At 36.7% G+C, this 22,034-nt stretch overlaps 1 protein-coding gene across 2 annotated transcripts in view; it reads right to left on the bottom strand.

The window, feature by feature from the left end:
* MSH3 (mutS homolog 3) overlaps nt 1-22,034 on the bottom strand; it is a 113,588-nt gene that overhangs the window by 2,656 nt on the left and 88,898 nt on the right. For both annotated transcript variants that reach the window (XM_040540627.1, XM_040540626.1), the window contains exons 21-23: nt 3,919-4,105; nt 3,578-3,707; nt 748-922 (exon numbers count right to left, since the gene is read on the bottom strand). In XM_040540627.1, the coding sequence (XP_040396561.1) occupies nt 748-922; nt 3,578-3,707; nt 3,919-4,105 (492 nt within the window). The remainder of the gene's footprint in view (nt 1-747; nt 923-3,577; nt 3,708-3,918; nt 4,106-22,034) is intronic.

The following is a 22,034-nucleotide window of genomic DNA, read 5'->3' as shown; positions in this document are numbered from 1 at the left end:
TGGAATGCATCTGAATAATAGTACATTGTTACACCTGAACTGTATACATAACATTACTGGATTTATAAAGGTGATGCTATTTGATACACACAAATTTTCATAACTAGTCTAGCATGCAAGATACATACACCCCTAAATGAAAATTGGTTATCAGGAGAATAATAAAATCATCAGACTTTCAGTAAAATTTTGTGTGTTTATATAAAAAATATTTATTGTTAAGTTAAACCAGAAACAAAAACAGCAGCATTTCCTTCTACATTATAGCATGCAAATAGAATGTCAAGTTCTGAAATTAATACATTTTCTAAATCAAATATATTTATATTTTCACTGTCATTGTTAAAAGATAAACAGGTATTAGAAGATAGTTATATTTCAAATATAACTTTCAGAATTTCCTCCTGAAAAAAAGTGAAAATACGTATTTGAAAGAATGTACTTGATAGTATAAAGTGTATTCCTAGCGTTAGTTCAATGTGCATTTAGTTTTTTCCAATCATGACTAAGAGGGTAGCAATTAACCTCTGACATAATAGCTAACCACAAAATCTAAAGCTTTGATTGAAATGGATAGCACAATTTCTTAATGATTTTTCAAAGTTTCATCTCACTTTCTCTTCTCTGAAGGGTAGAAGTATATCTAAAGTAGCTCTTACTGCTCTTTTTAATGCACATTCAGTGCAAAATGCTTCTCCACTCATATCTGGAAGTTTCATTAGAAAAAAATGTCACAATTGTTCTGACCTTTTCATATTCACTAATCTCTCCAACTCCTTTGATTTGTGAGCTGCCTTCTTCAAGATTTCTTCAGGAATATCTGCCAGTTTGGCAACATTTAGCCCATAACTCCTTGCAGTGACTCCTTTAGTTATTTGATAAAGAAAAGTGATAAATTCAGGATTCTCTTCCTCTTCAGATCCTAAAAAATAGAACAAAAATAAAATATCTCTCTGTTATATTGATAAAATGTAGTAATCCAAAGCCTGAAAGAGCAGAGACTCTGGTTTCATTGTCATTCATACCTCCTGTGAGATTAATTCCATTGAAGAAATACGAGATAAAAATGTTTCCTTGAGTTCACGTTTTCCTTGCACATAGTGAGTCTAAAAAAAGTGTTTCACTGTAGTTTTATCTGATGTCTTATTAGACAGAAGTGAGTGTGTACACATGCGCGTGTGTGTATGTGTGTAAAAGGTAAGAGTCTTTATATGTCAAATTGATTAGTTATGCTGTAACTGGAATATTGCATTTCATGTCTACCAGACAGAATAAAGGACATATCAGTAATCCCGCAGTCAAGAAGTCTGTAATACAGCACAACAACAAAATATTTGCTGCCTGCCAGTAGGTTAGGAGCTACAGAAAAATGCTTAGAGAAACCCAAACGGTTAGGATGGTGGATTCTTTCTATGTCGTGACAATAAGATAGAAATGTAAAAGCAATGATAAGAAATCTGATGACTTTCCTCTTCCTCTTTATACATTCTTTTTACATCTCTGCACAATCCAGGCCTTGTGTTAACAGCACAAAGACTATGGTGTTATTCACTGCCATTCATTCTTTCATCTTGGAAACACAGGTTTTTGGAAACAATGGAGATTTCCATAAATACTGATGTCTCAAGCTGATTTGATCTGAGTGATCCAAGCCAAAGATTGCAAAAAATATGCCACAAAACTCATCTTAAATAAAACAATTCAAACACTGAGACAATAGACATGGGAGCTAAAGATTCAGCTGAAGAAAGAAATGTGGATGTGCTGTTGCTCCCAGGCTGTGGCAGTAAACCTATTGTACTTTCGTGAGCAAAACAGTGAAGACTGCATGCAGCCTGAAGGTTCAGGCCAAGTAACACTGAAAGCAAGAAGGCTGAAGCAGCAAACTAAAATATAAGGTATAGGGTTTCAAGGACACAACACATAAGGAACAGTAAGTACATTCTCATCTCAACTGCTTGAGAGTATCAGAGATGAACAGTTCAATTAATCAGCTAGATGTGAAAGGACATACTGATGCTCCTAAAAATGATGCAGTTAATGGGGAACGTTGGTTTTGCTATAGAGTGCTCACCTAAAGACAATTTTGTATTAAACAACCGGTGCTCAACATTAATGTTTATTTCAGGGATCCCTGCTTCTAAAATTAAACAGAGTACAAAAGCCAAAGTATCCCTCCTGTCTGTATCAGACAAGCCTCCATCTGATGTTGAAAAGTTTCTGTGAGAGTATAGGTTTTGGGGAGGCGCTTCTATTTTTAAAACTAACTTTCTGAAAAATATTTTTATTTATACACAGTATTTAGTGACAAATACTGGAGACCCTCTGTCTGATCAGTTTACAATGTAAGCACATAGTACAATACTAAGAATGAATTATAGGGAAAGATTAATGGCAAATACCATGCCAATTAAGAAAAATAATAATTCTAGTAGTGATCTAGGGAACATGCCATTACTTTGCAACGTGGGAAAACCAAAATAAGAACAGAATTGTCAAGTGCCTGAATAAAGCTGATCTATCTGGAAAAAAAGCTAAAGCAGTTTGTATAGAGGGAAATTCTACACCACCAACCATTTTAAGTTTGGAAGGCACGTGAGTAAAGAGTGACAGTGGATAAATCCTATGTGGTTTTTCAAAGTGCTTTTGAGAAGAGCCCTGTATCAAATGCTCTTCTGAATACCAAGCAGCCATAATCTTCAAGGAAGGCCTTGGCAATTGTAAATAACTAGTGAGCAGACAGGAAACAGATGGTAAGAGTCAGTTTGCACCATGAAGGGTGATCATCAGTGCAGTCAGACAGAGCTGCTCAACTTATCCATTAGCAAACAAAGAAAAGGGCTAAGCACTAAGGTGACAAACTTACTGAAAATTCTAACTAATTCAGAGCAACAGTGAAAAGAAAAAACACTAACTCTTCTGCCTGGTTAAGAACAGAAGTGAAAGGGATTATGATAAAAAATCTGCAAAATTAGGTACGGCACAGAAAGGATAAACGTATCATCAGTCTGACTCAAATCAAGAATGGGGACCAGCAAATGAAGCTACATGCTGTTTCAAAACAGCCTCAAAACAAACAAAAGGAGGTAGTTCCTCACACCAGTAAATGCATTTTAATGCAGTGTTAAATTTTGGAGCTCCTTGACACAGCAGAATGAAGATTTTAAAAGCATATGTGAATAAACTGGGGGAATGGAAAACCTCATTGAAAAGAAATCGATCAAAGATTAAAAAACAAACAAACAGAAACCACATCTAATTCTTGAAGCCCCCTACACAGCAAGTGTTTGCAGACAGTGGGATCTTTTTGAGAAAGAGTTGCCATATGCTTGATCCCTAATCCCTCCTGCCTAGTTCTTTTGTTATTTAGCTACTGTGAGAAGCTGGGTGAATCTGTGATCTGAGCTGGCTCAGTCATCCTTGTATTAATTTTGAGAGAGAAATGGTTGTTCAGTTTACAAACCATCAAAATTCTGTGTACAGGCTGATACTTCAGTGCATTTAGATGTATGTAACAGTAATTACAACTTCTGCCTCTACCCAAAATGCCAGAATCTCAGATGGCTTTATACTGTACCTTTTTGGTCAGCGCTTTCTTCTTCATTCACCAAGAAAGCCATGTGGTAATTACCAACTTTTTCTGGATACATCTTTTCTAGCTCACAAACTGAGGGATAGTGAGTGACAAACAGTGTCAGCGACTCCACCTACAACAATGAGATAGATGCATATGGTTTTAATTTTTTTTCCCCGAACATACCAACAAAGCACTGGTATCCTTTATACATAAACCTTTGCTCTGAGTTTAGACATGTCACGTTTCTGCAAGAATGGAACATATACCATGTCAAAGTAAACCTACAATTAAAAAGTAAAGTAAAAAAGTATTCACAAGCACGTGTCAGACTGATCACTTACATCTGTAATAAAATGTTCCAGTGTAGCATAAGCAATAGCAATTCCATCATGTGTGCTAGTTCCTCTTCCCAGTTCATCCAAAATTACTAGCGATCTTGAAGTTGCTTTTCTTATTATCTCAGCAGTATCTGTCAGTTCTTCCATAAAGGTACTTCGGCCTTTGTAAATATTATCTGCTGCACCCATTCTGCATTGGGATACGAAGCAGATCAATTTATTAAGTTCAAATATGAATCATATACAAAGAAAAAAAGATCATGATCATGAAACCAGTTTGTTTTAAATCTCCTATTGCTGCTCCAAACATAGCAGAAAAGCCAGGCAAAATGCCCACCTTCCAGAACAAGCCACTGTGTAGGAAAAAACAAACAAACAATGGCAACAGCCCATAGTGTGTATGTGAGAGTACTCTAAAGGACTGAAAGGTCCAGAGGGAGCAATTCGTGTACCATTAAGTAACGGCTTACATGCATTTCCCAAGGCAACAGGGCACACTAACCCTGAAGGCTTCTGGGGCGGTTAGGCTGTAAGGACAGCAGGGAACTTTTCTGTCCCATCCGTAATCTAGTCCCAAGGTAAACCTACAGACAGTAAATACAGCATCCAATGCCAGCTACAGGAATCAGGGCGGAAAGAGGAGGCAGACTAGGGGTGCATGCAATTAGCATGCATATTTTCCATCTTGAGAAATTGTACAAGGCAGCTTGCTCTCCCCTTCAAAAAGGATCCTGAGATTTCAGACCAGCCAGCACATTAGAAGGACTCCAGCAAAGGTAGCAGTGAACAGGAATATAATTTTTATTTATTAAAATTTTTCCAGTTTGTCCATCTAATGTGTATATTTTTAAATGCTAGCAACACCTGAAGGTATCAAATACTAGCACTAGAGATACAGTGGAAACTCATGTGACCAGCTATTTGTCCATTCACATAGATACAGCAGGCAATAAGAAAATAACAGGCAATAAGAAAATAACAATCATTTCTTCCAATTATAAAGGTGCACAGTCTTACTAGTATGCTAATAATAACTTTAAGAGGAGATTTCTCCTCATCCTTTTCCGTAACTGCCCTTCAACTTACCAGTCTCCGTGCAGGTGATGATTCTCCTCCACTCACCATGCACACACACACATTCCTTCGTGATTCTTACAGGTATTTTAACACCGTTTCAGATTCATGCAACCTTCAGCCCTTCTATTCATTTTGTGAAATCACAATTTTCATCCCAAAAAACTGTTAGTAATTCACCCCATTTTTCTTTTCTTGTGCAGGTTTCCGCACCTACTCAATAACTAGGCTTTCTACCTGGAAGAAATAACATTTCCTTCCTCCATATATGCTTTTCAATTACGTTAATCACATTACAATGTCACTTTGGAGATAGGTTATCATTAGCAAGCCACTGAGTAGGGCTGTAAAAATGGATTTGTTCACTCTCATCATCCAATAATATAGTTACATACAAGCCACACTGATTTAAGGAAAACTGACTCATGGGCTTAGCATATTACATTTTCAAATATAATAGCTGGCCACAACAGTATTTAAAGCCAATCAAAACCTTGAAAGAGAATCCCAGTGTAGCTTTTTTCTCTCAGTCTTTTGCTGCGTCTTTCTCTAATGTAATTGCTTTTGTTGCCTACAGAAGCACTAGCAAGATTCTCATTATTTTATGAGGATCTTATAATTGCCAAGAGTAATTGACTACCAATACCCAAACTGTCATGTTGAACACAGTATGGTTATGTTTCCTATATATTCTCCAGTTCCTGCCTTTAAAATTTTGTATGGGGGTATACATAACTTAACAATATGCAAATCCGCAATTATAAATGAACTAATTTTGGTTGGGGATAGGCATTATGATGCAACGAGCACATTGAATGGTTATGTGCAATATTTCATTGAATATGCGTTTGCATACATACACACTGGGTACACTCCAAAAGAAAGGTGAATTTGCACATAAGCTAATTAAACTTTACATTAATTTCACTGAATTAAGTATATAGTTCAGGATATTGAGACATTGTGAAATTAAGATTTTATTAAGCCACTTGCTACTGCAATCCCGCTAAATGCCTTAAACGTATACTACAATGTTAAGAGCTATGAACACATTGCTGAATTTCTCATAGTGCCCGATAACCTGGCTTGCACGTTGCCTAGCTTGGTTCAGTAAGCATATACTATTGCAAAATTAAACAATCCCCATTTATTGCAAGATTGGATAGATCTACAGAGAACAATCAATTAGATTAGTTTTTAACACTATTAGCTACAAGTAAATTCACCAGGAAAATAAACATTTTTACGTCTCAAAAATCTCTGGCTTTGTAATGGGCAACTTTAACCTTACTTTCCAACCCTAGGATTATTGGCATTATTATTTGATCATTTTTACTTGGTTTTTCATTACAGAGACAGCACCTATATAGCCAGGCAGACTGTTCTGCACCTCTGACAATTACACTGAGAGTTCTCAGTTCTATTTTCTTCTAGCATTCCATTATTTCCATAGAGCCCTCCAAATCATTTAGTCATTTTGAATCTAATTTGCATTTGTGAAAACAGTTTTCAGAACTTCCTCACTAAATGCTCAAGATACAAACAGAAATGAGTATTATCTTTCTGTTGTGCAAAAGAAGCCTTTCTTTTCAGCATCTCAAAACATTCAAATCCAACTCAGCCTCATCTACAGATCAAAAAAACCCTGTATTTTGAAATGACATACACACTCTTAAATGTCATACTTGAGAACAGATAAAATTGTTCTTTCTAGCTCTGTCCCTTATACTAGGAGAAGCAATGTGATAAGCAATATTATCCTAGAAAGAAGTGAGAATATCTATTTCAATAGTGTATGTATAAAGCAAATAGTTAAAATGCAGCAAGGCATTACTCCTTAAATATACGAAAAAAAAAGCCATGATACAATGAATTGTTTGGGTCAAAACAGCTATTACTTTAACAATTCTTTGAGTTTAAATCAGCGATAATAAATCCCACTAAACTTCTAAAAGATTCAATTGCTTTTGTTTTATATATTAATGTATTTTGTCTCCTAAATGTTTTTATATATCAAAACATTATGCATTTTTCTGTGACGTTCAATGGAATCCAGATGATTTACCACTGTTATCAGCTACTCTATAGGTAACACTTGGGATGTTATCCTGATGAGATTGTTGGATTAGAAATCTTAAAAGAAATATTACAGATACTCTTATATATCTTAAAGTTGCCAGCACTTAAGTCACTTATTTATCTATTTATTTATTTATTCCTCTAACAAGGTGCCTACACTGGGATCAGATACTTGTCTAAATTTTATTTTAAGCAAAAGTAACCATTTCATTAGATTTTAATACTCTATTTTTAACTACAGTAGAAAACAATACAGAGAAATAAACCAAGACTAATGAGTGATCCCTAGTAGAATGATGCAGTCATGTTATTCGCTACCCAAATTCTCTTTTCTCCCCTCTCTTTCTTAATTAAAAAATATTAATAAAGAAAATCAGGAAAAAGGGTTACAACAGAATAGGACAGACACAGAAGAAAACCATTAGAGCAAGAGCAACACCACTCAACTTCACTAGCTCTGTCTGTTAAAACACCAGCTATTGGAAGCAGTGACACAGTTAATATGAAAACTTCCATTTCTGCTATGGAATTTCTAAAGTCTACGTTCAGGAAAATTACTGCATTCTGCCCACGAGGAGCGTGCAGACATCCAATGTGAAGAGTGCCTCTTTAGTGCTGGCAAGAGATCCATCACTCCTCAGCAAATGCAATTTGGCTGGAAACCACTTGTTATAATGTCTATTTGACAGCCAACCAAATTTCATAAAATTAAAAGCTTTTCATCTTATAATATTCAACACATTTATTATGTAAAGAAAAAATACTGGGAGGCATTATCCTTTTTCAGTGCTAGATTTCAAGTGGTAAGGATTCTTGTCTACAATCTCTGTATAACACAACAGCAAATGCAGCATTTTCATAAATTATTTTTTGGAGGATAAATTAGATGATAGACAGCACTACCTACCTTTATGCAAATCAGTTAGCACTACATGCATAACCTGTATGTGACCCCTTTGAGAAAATGATATTTATTTTTTTTTTCCCTGCAGTAGCAGCATTCAGCAGCACTGCTTTTTTAACCTGCTTTCGTGAGTCAGTGCATGCACACAACATCGACCTTTTCCAGAGCAAATGCTCACCATTCTGGGAAGGTATCCTATGATATTTTGTCCTGCAAGGCTCTATAAATGCTGAGAATTTTCTAATGATACAGGGTATGATACCACTCAGAAACCCCTAGAATAAAAATAGCATTAACGTTTTCCTTGTATCCCAGGAACTTTTATGAAGTCAGTATCCATTTAAACTTGCTCTCAACAGGCATGAACTCATACTGGGGCACTGTATGTCCCTCAAAGTTACCTCAAAATCTGGTGCTTTCAAGCTCTTGATCAGCTGGGCAGGCCAAAGTCCTCTGACAGTCATCCGTGAAAAATTTGTAAGGAGGGAGGAAATGAAATTAAGGCCGCTGAGCTCTTCTTGGAGCTCCGTCACTCAGCACCCTGTTATTACTGCTCCCAAAAAAACAGTGGCCTGGAGCAGGGGACAGACTTGCAGACCGGGAATGGCTCACAGTAGTCTAAAATGACATTATTTCGGAAGGGAGCAGGGAGTGTCATCGTCATCCCCCCCTCCTGAGAATTGCTGCTGCCCTGTGCTAGCAGCCCTGGGGTAAAAGTTACAACTTGTATGTTAAACCAGAAATTGCCCTAGTGTGACAGACAGCAGTGAAAAAATGAACTTCTCAAGCAGAAAAATTCTTCTTAAGTCCACAAGTTTCTACTTGAGTCTGTTTCCATGTTATCTTTTAGAATAAGTTATCCTACTTGCTGCTGGCTTGGTTATAGAACAAAGAACACCATGTGGACCCCAGTTATTCTGTTCTTTTATGTTAGTGTGAATCCTTCACACTACTTGTGAAAATGACCAAGCAGTGGTCTGAGGCCTACCAGTAGTAAAAAAGCAACCAAATGAATTCCAAAACAAACAAAAAAGCGTTTCCTAAAGCATTATTTTCATACATGAATGGCATCCCGATGCCATTCATTCATTTGTAGTTTATAAAACACTTAGTGTTGAAAAAAATTAAATGAAATCTAAGATTTTTCAACCTTGATTTTAAAAAGATCTACTTGACTAAAAGTCCATCCGACTAAAATACCAGAAAAATTAAACCCATTGCCTGTTGCAGCAGAATAAATCTGATTAGTGTAGAGCCTCTACGGACTGCCTTTGCGAAGACTGCAGTTATCAAGAAAAGGCATCCAGATTTCCAGGTATGGTTTGATTTCCCAGGTATCTGAATTTGAAGCCAGACTTCTCAGAAGGTACTCATAGTCAAATTATTTATTCATCAATAACAACTAACACTAAAACAGAATTACTCTTTTCTCTGAGCTTATCTCAAGCAGCAGTTGCAGAATACTGCTCCCAGCAGCAACAAAGAATTTCTTCTGTGGTTCAAAGAGAACGCTGAGAAAAATACAAATAAAATACATGTGGAATGTGACCTTACAATTCCACTCACTCCCTCTCACACAACACCTTCAAAATGTCATTTCAAAGCTCACTGTATTTGAACAGGTGTTATTTAAATTAAAATCATTTCTTTGCAGAAAACAGGTTGGAAAAGTGCAGGTATTAAGTGAAGAAGATGTTTATGAGATCAGAAAATTTGATATTGATGAATATCAAATTTGAATGGCAGAACACAATCACAATTTCATTTCAACACTTATGTTAAGTCTTCCATTGAGCCAGGTTTTTAAGTTTCTATTAGGCACCCAGCTGCAAATTTAGTTAACTGCAGTCTTAACAGACAAATTAACAGTATTAGACAAGATTTAATGTTAACATATGAACCTGAGAGGTCATTCCCACCCCTCATAATCCTCAAGCATATACAAAAAATGCAATTAAAACACAGTCCTGCCCTCCTCGTTGCAAACAGCACTTATCCAGACTTCTCAAGTTAAAAATTATTTGTAGTTTGCAAAAGGGTTTGCCGAGAAAATGAGAACAGAAATCCTGAACTGGGACCGGCAAGCTGGCTATTGCATGCAGATCCTCTCCTACCACATTTCCAAGTACTTAGCACCTTTAACCAGAACAATCATTATGTTTTGTCCAAAAAAACAATTTGAAATCCTGCATATTTTAGAAACACTCAAACTGCTAATGAGAATTTCACAGTGGTTATTCTAAAAGTAACCCAAGTCACATAGCTTAACTTCTGGCTACTTTCCATTTACAATGGAAATTTATCTAGTAATTCTTTAGAAGATAGCATCTGCAAATTTACAACAGTTCACTGGCAAGAAACTAATGCTTCACACTCCCCCACAGAGTACTGGTAAATCATTAACTTCACTTCCATCAAGCTATTGCGGATCCAAACCAAAAACTGACAATAAGAAAAAAAAATCTTACTGAAACTGCAATTACAAAATTAAAAAACAAACAAACAAACAAACTTCTTATCTAAAGTATGACAGGATGCATTGTTATCAGGACAGTTACTATTTTTGCATTTATGGGCAACTTCCGAGAAGTAAATGTGTGCAAAGTTACATGGACGACAGTGACAAAAATTAGAAAATGTTCATAATACAAACCTATTTACAGTCAACATGCATGCACATGCTCAACTGTTTCTACAGCTGCTTATTTGCAAATTATAAATGAAGAAATATCTACGGTACGTTACCTAATTTAAAAGAGCAGTAGTTGAAAAGCTTGACAATGCATTACACATTTAGTGTAAAATACATTCTAATTTTGTAATTTATTATATGATATTCTAAGTCACTGACAAATTAATGAAACTAGTAAAACCTAAGACCACTATCAATACATACTTTGCGTTATGCTAAAAAAAAAAAAAAGGCAAGTCCAAAGTGATTTTAATACTCAGTTTCATAATCTTGTTTTTAACATTTTTTTCCATATCACTAGGTAGCTGAAGTAGCCAGAACAAATCATCACTTAAATCCTTATTGCCTTTCATAACTAGCCAACAGAGACATGCTGCACACACTGGCTTTGCAGTATACTCAAAGAAACGAACCTAACAGATCAGCTTTCTAGATATGAATGGCATTGATTTTTTTTTTTTTCCTGAAAGCCACAGGAAACAAAACCAACCATAGATTGAAGTGAACATTCAGTATTTTGAAAGCTTCACCTCAACTGACAGAACCAGGTAGGACTGAGTTCAGAAGAGCCAACACCAGTCTAATCAATACAGTCACTAAATGACCAGCAGTTACCAATATTCTCTCATTTCTGATGCTTTTTAAGGCAACAGAAATACATGTGCTCTTGGGAAAGGCTTATGCTAGATCACCTAGCGATGAATACTTGAATAAGTTCTTCTCTGAAATTCAGCTGCGATACCCTCAAAAGCACTCGCACTCCTAAAAAAAAAAAATAAATAAATAAAAAGGAAAAAAAAGGTCACATAAGGCATCACTGACTGTTAAAATAATCCAGCTGGTGGTTCACTCTAAAATTTTCCATTGTATTTTGAAATTGAACTTTCTTGAGTCTATGTTGCACTTTCTCCACTCCACATGAATTGCTTCCTACAGCAGCTGTCTCAGAGGAGGTGCGTGTCCAGCAGCATGACAAACACACCACAGTCCTGCAGCTGGGCAGATGAGCGGAGGAAAACCCCCAGACCTAGGCTGGGGAGTGGATTTACTTGCTAACATTTCAACTAACTCCCATGACTGAAAACTTGGAGCAGGTTACTCTAAGGCTGTGGGTTTTTGAGTAACTTAGGCAAGTGATCAGCAATGCACTTCCCTTTTCTAAGCACGTGGAAAAAAACAAAGTTTGGTGTGGCTGTGTGTCTTCTGACAGTGAGCTGAACTCCTGCAAAATTTCCCCCTCCTTCTCCCACTAATATTAAGTTCAGTCAATATCCAAAAAAAGGATAGGTTTAGTGATACTATATTTATGCTGAAGTGGACAACTCTCAGCGATTTCTGGAATCCTCTAAAACTAAAGAGTCTCTTTGGCTGGAAGTTTTACAACCTTCATCAAGATATTTGACAGAACAAAGTGCAACAACACAGACACAAAAGCAGAATTAGAACAAGCAATTAGAAGAACATTTTTAGGAACAGAGCTTTTAATGCATATATGCATAATATCCAACAATGATTTATGCTTAGGATTTCCAGCAGTATCTATAATTTTTATATTCCTATACATCCGTAAAGAATCCTGAGAAGTATGCAACCAGCATATAACTTTACAGCAAACTAAGCTGTATTCCTCCAAAAACTGTGGACAGTAATGTAAATTCTCTGTTGGAGCGTGAAAATGATTTTATACCTAATATATGAACAGATTGCTCTCTACAGGTCAGTCAGGTTTTATGTTAAAAATGTACATTTTATTGATGGTCAAGAGAAAGAACACATTAAAAGTACAATCATTTTGCTGAACGATGTTGTAAGACTAGGTGTTCAAATTAGTGTGTTTATTTTCAAGCCATCAGTGTCAGCCCGAAGAAGCTGAAAACGTCATAAAGCCAAAAACCCACCCCTAAAACATGCACAGGTTTACACTTACTACTCTCAGATTCCACTGACGGAACTCAAGGTAATTAAGTTAATGTGCATATGTAGCTGAAGGATTGAGGCCAAGGGGGGATTAAAAAGCAGGAACTATAGCAACAGACTAGGGACAATAGCTGAAGCATTTGGCATAAGTGAACTTTTCCCCTTTAAACCTGTGGACGCTCTTGAAAATCCAATTCACATTGTGACTAGGTTAAATCCTAGCATGGGTCAGTTTTAGAAAGGTAAGTACCGCCATTTCGGGGAAGGAGTTTCAGCCCAGCCTTCCTGTAAAACAGCTGGTCAGCTTCACATGCAAATTTTCTTCTTCCTTTTTTTTTTTTTTTCCCCTGTATACCATTACAAGCCTTCCAGTTTTCAGGGATAGTATAATATGCAGCAGAAATTATTTTATATATCTCCTTGTAGATATAAGTAACTGTCTGTTATTGTCTTAAATGAATTTTCAAACTTGATTTACACCCCTGCAAACAAAACAGTTCTTTGTACTTACAGATTTTACCAAATGCCATGTATGTAAACTGAAGACTGTTTTATTAAATATATACGTTATTACATGTATATGAGATACAGACCTAACAATGCAGATGCACGTTACTATGAAATAAACAGACATGAAACTAAATTAGCTATAAATACATGCAGCATAATTTAATAATATTCTGTAGTTACAGAACACTGTCAGAAGTAGCTACAGTTCAAATGCACTCCATATATCCAAGACATAACTTTTATGAAAGAAAAAAAAAAAAAACCGAACAAAACATTTTCATTTTAACAACACTAACTGCAACTTTTACTCATTCTCTTCTTTTTCAAAAAGAATATCTCCACGTGATAGAAAATAGGTGCAAAGAATTTAATACAACCTCCTTTTTTTTCCCTGAAAGCTGAGAATAATTTACCCCAGAAGTGTAATTATATGACTGTAAAGCATAAATGAAAGGCTTAAGTCATTTTTGTTATTCTGGCAATAAACACAAATACAATTAAGCAAGAACAAAATGAAACAAATTACCGTGCCATAAAGAAGTAATATTTCTGAAAATTACTTTTGGGTCTTGACAGCTAGCAAGTTCTGTTGGTCTGACTGTCACTGTTGCTTTCCAGAGAAATACAGACACTAAAACAATTTTTGTTTAGCCTATCTGTACACAGAATTCTAGTATGAACTTGCCAGTCACTTGGGATTGCTTATTATGAACAGTTCCTTACTTCTCTGCACAAAACGCAAATTAATGTGTACAGCAAAAATAATAAGCATTGCCACATGTAATACAATGGTGTGAAAAGAGACCTTTTGTTCTGACATTTTCTGACCCTTATCTTTCAGAGTCTAACTGCATGGGCAAATCGAGAGAACATAGTTGTCTTCAAAAGAATATGTGAACTCCTAAAATTAAAAAAAAATATTTTCAGGTGAAAATAAATAAATAAATAAATAAATAAGGCATCAACAAAGCTTTTGGCCAAAACCATGCAGTTTATAGAAAAGTAACTCTGCTAAATAATTAGCTCCTCCATAGCTTCTGTTCAGCATTCTCTCAAGGCAATTCCTGTATTACACAGGATGCCTGCAGACAGCCCTGGCAACCACAGCTGTCACCTCAAGAACGGAATTTCATAGCTTAGGTTTTATGATGGAGATATGAAGAAGCTGACTAGCTGAATCTTCATGCCAGATTTCGTGATCTAACTGATATTTCTAGGACTGACAGGAAGACTAATCTTCATAATCCTACTTTGTAAGCCTCAAAAAAATCAATAAAGCTTAATACAGCAATAAATGGAACCAAGGACTTTCGGAGTTTGGTAATTGGTCTTTTGAGTTAAGACAGTAAAGTTCATAAACATGAGTGGTTATAGGTTATTCTGGTAAAATATTACAGATATTGCCATAAAGGATAACTACTTATTAAGTATGTGAATGCCCGTAATCTATGCCACTCCAACCCAGTGATCAGACTCATTTCTGAGTCTGTGGCTGACACAAGAATTCAGAGAAAGGCACAGAAACTGTGACATGGAAATAATGTTGAACTTCTGAGAAATATTTATTTTTGCTAAAGATTAAAAATGAAAAATCACATATACACGAACTCATGTATAATTCCAAGTATACGTTATTTCAGTTTAAAAGCTATTACCAAATCCCAATCAATTTAGCTCCCTAGGAGCGAAAAGCAGTAACTTTATATTCCACTCATATAACAAAGGTCTAAAATCAAGATGGGACAGGCTTATTTAAAACATGAAGGCTCCCCATGTCTTTCCTGCATACCAGCAGCCATTTTGAAAAGCTATCAGCATGCTTCCCCCTTAACAATCAAGGTTAAGCACACAGTGTAGATTTGGATGGAAGACACATTTTTTCATGTTTAGTGAAAACACTGCATAGGAAGAGACTTCTAATCAAGAATGTTTCTAAACCGTTTTAAAGCAGGTGAGTTCCTGGGCAGTCTCTTTGCAGATAAAGTTCATCCATGAAATGAACAACGCGTAAGTAGGAAAGAATATAACAAGCTGAATTCTGGTCAGAACGAACTGCGCTGTTTTTCAACCATTGCTTTCCTGTGTTGCTGCCTTCCACTGACCTGCTAGTAAAACCAGAATTAAATAAGTGCAACGTTACTTGCCCAGATAAAAAAAAAAAAAGCTGGGAAGTTTTTGCCATCAGCAGTTAGACCAATGGAACACCCATTTCCACGAATACTTGACAAGCCCTATTTCACTTTTATTCTTTAGTGATTTACCTCAGATCTCAATCCATTGTGAAAAGTGTCTGGAAAGCATCTCCCATTCAATTTTTGTTCTGAGTGAAACATTTTCTGTTTCTTGCTTCACATACCACTCCATACTGTGCTTTCCAATTTTCTGAAGATTTCTTTAAAAACGTACTCTGAACAAGCCTTGCAACATTTTAGTCTGTTAAAGTAAATCATGCAATTTTAAATACCTTTCAAATTTTAATGATGGTGACATTCCAATGAAGGAAATTAAAAATAAATACAAACATCCAAAATTGATTGCCCAAATGTTTGCAGATGCTAATAACGTATTTGCTTTACATCATGATTTTTAATTATACTAAAATTTGTAATGATGCCATAAATATCTGCTTAAAAATATTATGCTTGTTTAGAGATAAAATACTGAGGTTTGTCTACTAGTTTCTTTCAGCTCCTCATACTTGACAAAACAGTAATGAGTGTGTCAAATTCTCAGAATTAAATAGCTGTTAGTTTTTAAGGAGGTAACATCCAAATGTTTATTGGAAGACCTGTCCTCTTTTGAGAATCAATTCTATCTTTTAGTGACCAGACAGACATTTTGAATAAAACATACAGAAAAAAAGAATTACTGTATGCTTAACGCAGATTCTTGAATACCTTGACAATTCAAGAAACATGGATTTAAAAGGGCTGGATTTCTTTTTTTTTTTTTTTTTTTCCTAAGTTTACTTTGAGGAAATGCTCCGTTGCTAAACCCTCCTCTTAGCTTTAAGAGTATTTCTTTCCACTTTATCATCTCTTATAGACCATGCCAAAAAAGGGCAACTACTGGGGACCTTCAGAAAACTTTAGTTATTCCTAAAGATCACTTAACTATATCAAACTGTAAGAATTTGCTACACCTAGTCACAGTTCTGCTTTTGTAATAATACACTTGAAGGTTGAATAAACTTGCTTCTTCTACAAGGGAGAGCAATTACAGACGGATAGCCATGCTCTGCTGTACACAGTAAGTAGACTTGACAGAAAAATCGTATTACCTGTGTGCTCTTGAGTGTTCTGCATCTCAAGTTTGTGCTCTGCAGCTGATCATCATGCCATTGACAATACATGAGATTCTTCCAGCACAAGGAGCAGCAGAAATAAGTAGCGTATACCAATGAGAAAGACGTCTGACACAGACCTTGCAGAAATAGATACCTGCACTCCTTGCAAGGATTACAAAGACAGGTTATGAAAACAGGCCAAAGGCCATGTCCATCCCGCATTCTTGCGGTCACAAACTTTCCCTATTTCCTGGACAATAAATTATCTTTAAGGTGCCAATTCTTACAGCAGAAAAATAATATGGATGAAAGTATCCATGATGGTTCTAGTGCCTCAGGCAAAAAATGTCATTTCAGTGTATATAAATGTCCCTCCCTCCTCATGTATTGGCAGTGTGGATCTTATTGCACCTGATTGACACGGGTCCTTTTACTCCCCGGATGATGGAAATGAGGACTGCCAGTCACATCCCTCAAGCAGGGATTCAAATACTGCTTTTTCAGATCTAACATCAAGCTCACATCCAAAAGAGTGTACAATGTTCACAAATTTTCATGAAATAGCCTGCAAGCTTTGCAGATTTCTGGATCAACTGAAGATATTACATGAGCAGTAGCAGCAAGCCTTGACAGGCAGCATGGGAGGCACAGTCACCAGGAGCAGAGCAGCAGCCTGCATTGAGTTATCCACTTCGAGAAATTCTGTGATGAAATGTCTTAGCCTTCAAAGCAGCTTCCTACTGACAAAAAAAAACCTGTTTCATCAGTGTCACCATGTGAAGTGAGGTATATGTAGAAATGACACCATTTCTTCTTTAGACTGTAATGCACAATATAAGTTGACTGCCTGATTTGTGCAAAGGGCTGAAAACATAGCTGCTCACATTATGCAGAGAACACAGAGGACAAAAGGAGCTTTCTTTCCCTGTTGCCTACTCTGTTTCTTAGAAGAGAAGTAAGAGTTGTACGGTCAGCAGTACTGGGGTACCTCTACAACAGAGTGATACTCATGAAGTTTCAAGAAATCAGGCTCAACTGGGATAAAAAAGCCAGGCTGGAATGATATGATACTCTGGGAGACACTGGCACAACTTACCTTGCTCACTGACACTCCTGTGCAAGAATGAGTAACATGGGATGTAACATGGGATGTGTTTTCAAGCATAGATTCAGCCTATTCAGAGTTAATTTTCTGGACTCTAGAAAGACTAAGCAGATGAGGGGTAAGTACAGTCCCGTGAACTGTGTCACTACATCCATAGCTTGTGAGGACATAACTGACACTGACTTGGGTAGGCCTTCAGACGCAATAGCAGGAGGTGATCTTAGGTTGGTGAGCCTCTCAATAACACTGTTGTTATTTGCAGAAATCGCAATTCCTTCCCTTTGCTAAACTCAGAATCACTCTTCTTTGGCAAGGTATTTATGCTTGGAACTGGATCTCAGCTGTTGGAATTGCATAAAATGACCCAACTGAGGCCAGTGGTCAGGGAGATGTATCTCATTATTTCAGTGTTGGATGAAGCTGCCAGTTCTCAACCAATGTAGAAAACATCTTTTCCTCTCCTCTGCCTCCTCCCTCACCTTATAAGCTCACAAAAGCTGAAAAGTTTCTTATGTTTGAAGGGCAGTAAGTTAGACCTCTGAGCTGGGGTCTGAAGACTACCTTCACGGACAACTCCAAGACGTTTTGCCTGAAACTGATGTTCTCCCTCAGCTTCTACATCTGGGAACGCAGGAATACCACATGCATGCCAGAGACATGTGCAAGCACCTCAGCGTGACCCAGCTTCTGCTGAAACAATCAGAAGCATCAGGTCACTGCATTAAGTCAGCCTAATTTATATGGCTCTGCAACTTTGTCATGCTATAAAGACATGTGAGGATCAGCTGCCCAAAGATTTCTGTACTCTACTTTTAGTTGCATGAACAGCTATTACACTTTTTCAAAATTATTACACACGGAAGAAAGACATACAAGAAAATAACAAAATAGCTATGTAACTTGAACACTGGAACAGTATCTGAAGGACCCTGTATATAGACACACAAGTATGATCTAGAAGAACAAATCCATCCACCCCTGAGGCGAGCAATGGCCATCTGTTTTCACAATGTTTTATGAAGAACAGTGGAATTTGAACTGAGTTCCTCCTAACTATAGACTCAGCAATTAGGAATGCCTTCTATGTTAAAAATACATCTAAATCACCTGTTACACGGATAAAATGTAGGTCAAAGTCGTGCATATCTAAGTACAGATCATGTGATGTTCAGAGCCAATACCAAGACAATTGTCTTGAAGTGCCGGCAACCTGCACGTCCTACATAAAACAAAAGAATTAAACTGCTGCTTATCTAGGTAACCAGTTAACTTGTATTGCCAACCACCTCCACCCCTCGGTTTTCTTAATATACCCTGACAATTCAAACACCATTCCTTTGCCATTACGAAGATTAAAGACAAACCAGACTCAGTAAACAGAAAGAGAACTCCTTTGAAAGAGAGGAGGTGCGTGAGTGGGCAATCTACATGCATCTCACTGATGCTTCTTTGTATTCCATTAACCTTTAAGCATGTAGTACATAACCTGCAAGAGGCAGCTTTCAAATGCAGTTAAGCACTCTGCAGCATACTAGTTCAGGCAATTGAAGCTGTCCTTTAAATAGCATGCCCAGCTTGGCTAACGGTACAAAAACCTCATGGGAACATGCATGGTGCTGTAGTGTGACTGTGCTTACTGGTGTCTGACCACTGGGATAAATGCAATAGCTTTCATTTTAACACAACAAGAGAAAGGTAGGCAGGTAAGTACTCTAGAAAGGAATTCCTTCTTTTGCCTCTCACTGTCTCCTAGCGTTGGTAGTTGTTGTCTTCTTAAAGGTATACTTTCTACTGAAAGCTTGTGATTTCAAGAATTTGATTCTTAGGATTCTGAATACAAGACCTTCGGTAATCTGAACTATTAATTTGCTTGCTTATTTGAACACATTTTAGCTTCAAATTGTTACAGCTTTCTTTGGATCTCAGTTTTGAAAACTGACCCTTATGAAGAGCTACTGTTGACCTACAGGAAGTGGATTGAAGGTTTCTAGCTCTAGGAAATTATTTCAATAATAGATCAAGTGCGACCTCTTTACAGGTCAGCTTTCTTCAGCAGCTATACACTGTTAATTCTGAATGCACTATTAGGTCAATTTCTTTCATTAGTTCCTCCATATGTGTGTGTCCACACTTGCTTTGTCATTTTACAAAACACACAGAGAAACATTATATTACTATCAATGTCTGAATAACTAAATGAGTAGAAGAACTAACACAAATTGAAGATTAATTTAAAAGAAAAATTGAACCCATTTATTGCATTAAGAACTTTCAAACATATTGAAGAATTAAACACTCAAATCCCAGTAAAAGTCAATATAGATTGGGCATTGACCTTCCCAAAACTCTAAAATTCCTAGCTATAATGAAAGTGATTAAATGAAATTCTATGAGCAAAGCTTGCTTGAAAACATTATCCATTATTGAAAAAAATGAAGAAAATATCCACCAACAAAACATCCTCAAAAGACTGTGTGCTCCTTCCTCGTTACATAGCTTCCCTTACAGCTGGCACAGCAAAAGGTCTGAAAAATAGTAACTTATTTGTACAAAAACAGTTTACACATACATTGACTCATGAAAAAGTGAATATGGATATGTGGAAGTTCAAGTGAGAGATTTATACAAACACTTTTATACTCAAATGCAGAAATTATTCCAAATATAGCTTTAATTAAAAATAGAAAAATACAGAGAATTGTTTATTATCTCTGTATTCTGATGCTTTGAAGCTTGAGCCACTTAAAAATGAAGCAGACCTTTTACTCTACATTTCATATCCCTCTCAACACCTGCTTTCCAGGATGAGGACCAAAGCATTGCCGTGGAAATGGCAAGGTTGTTTTTACACATAAGAAATGATGGAATCTGGTGATAGCCCACAGGAGCACTCAAAAACCTGCTTAAGTGAATAAAGCAAATGGAGGGAGGATTGGAAGAAATTACTCATGCCCCCCAAAGTTTTCAGTTTGCAGACTTGTAATAGCACATCACCTGGGTTTAGGGGCATTATGCAGTGAAACGATCTCTCCTTTTCCCCCTCTTTAGGATGAAGTTATCAACTCTACTCAGAAATGTTTGAACTAGCCCTAGCACTGTATTGTATTTGTACACCTCATAATGAAGATAAATCATTGCTATTTCCACTGTACCTCTAAGCACGACATTTCCTTTAAACTACAACCCTTTTGCAGCTTTAAAACGTTTAATATAATGCACTATTTAAAGTCAATTTAGAGAAGCTATAATACATAAATACTAAATATATCCAAAGGAATAACCATAGTAGCAACCTTTCAATTTCCATGGAAACCCTACTTAAAACACAAGATACAAATCCTAGATGAATGTTAATCTCTTAAACCTATATAAGTTCACACTTCAAAGATGCAGTCTACAATCAAAAAAGTGACTGAAGTATAAAGCATCAATATTCAAAAAAAAATTTAGGAAGCACCAGAACTGTTGGTGCTCCCGATGCACAGAACTCCTCACACAGTCAGCCTGTAAAGCACCCCTTGCAGCAAGGGTGCTATGGTAATAGCAGCATCTAGAAATACAACACATCAAGGCAGTGATGAAAATAACTTGGAAGCTGACATCTTCCTGTGGAATGTTTTTAAAAGATTAAAAATATACCAAAGTTATCAACAAAAAATCCCATTTTCCAGCAAGACACTTATGGCCTGGGGTGGCAGTACAGAAAGGATGTCTGCATAACTGCATCCTATTAAAAATAAAAACAGATAAAGAAAACAGAATAAAAACCCTGAACTGTGAGTAAGTTAGAGAAAGAGCATGAACAGAAATTTCTTCAAGCTCATTCCCTACCAGAATAGAGTTCCTGGCAAAAGCTGAGGCTTTAGAAATGTCAGCCAGTCAGAGCATTAAAGAAACAATGTAGGACCTATCATGTCATATCTGAACTTATTATTTCTCTCCTCCAACTAGGCATTACAATCTGTAACAAAATTAACTTCCTAGGGCTAAGAAATATCCTGAATATAACACCACATTAACCTGTCCTGATGAAATTACGTAATTTAAGACCTTCTCCAGAACCCTGAAGGAAACAAAACAAAACAAAACAAAACATAGAAGTGCCTGCTTCCTTGGCAGTCTCTGAGTTGCAGAATCTGATCGGTTATTCCTTTTCTCACTGGAGAGGGTGAAGTTCACGATTTGGGTATGGTTAAAATGAAGCAGAAGTTACACAAAGACCAGACTGGGCGTTGCAGCTACTGAAGATCAGACACAGCGGGACAGAAAACAGCCCTGAGAACTCACCTACCCAGAGAGCGTGGACGATCACTACTTGGATATACAGAGCTAGGAAGACCCCTAAACTCCACAGGCAGAAGCAGAATCAACGTGCAAGCACCCTCCTAAACATTTGTACTGGAAGGAAAGCCACAGCTGGATCAAGATCTAATATCCCATACATACATAGCAAATCGCTAATACCTGTCCCAACAGTACAATTCATTCCCTTAATTTACATTATACAGAAGCGAAATGTTTAAATCAATGCACAGACAAGCAGTTCCACTGC

The sequence above is a fragment of the Cygnus olor genome, chromosome Z (assembly GCF_009769625.2).
Source record: "Cygnus olor isolate bCygOlo1 chromosome Z, bCygOlo1.pri.v2, whole genome shotgun sequence".
Lineage (NCBI taxonomy): Eukaryota > Metazoa > Chordata > Aves > Anseriformes > Anatidae > Cygnus > Cygnus olor.
Note: the sequence above shows the minus strand (reverse complement) of the source record. Positions and strands in the feature narration are given on the sequence as shown.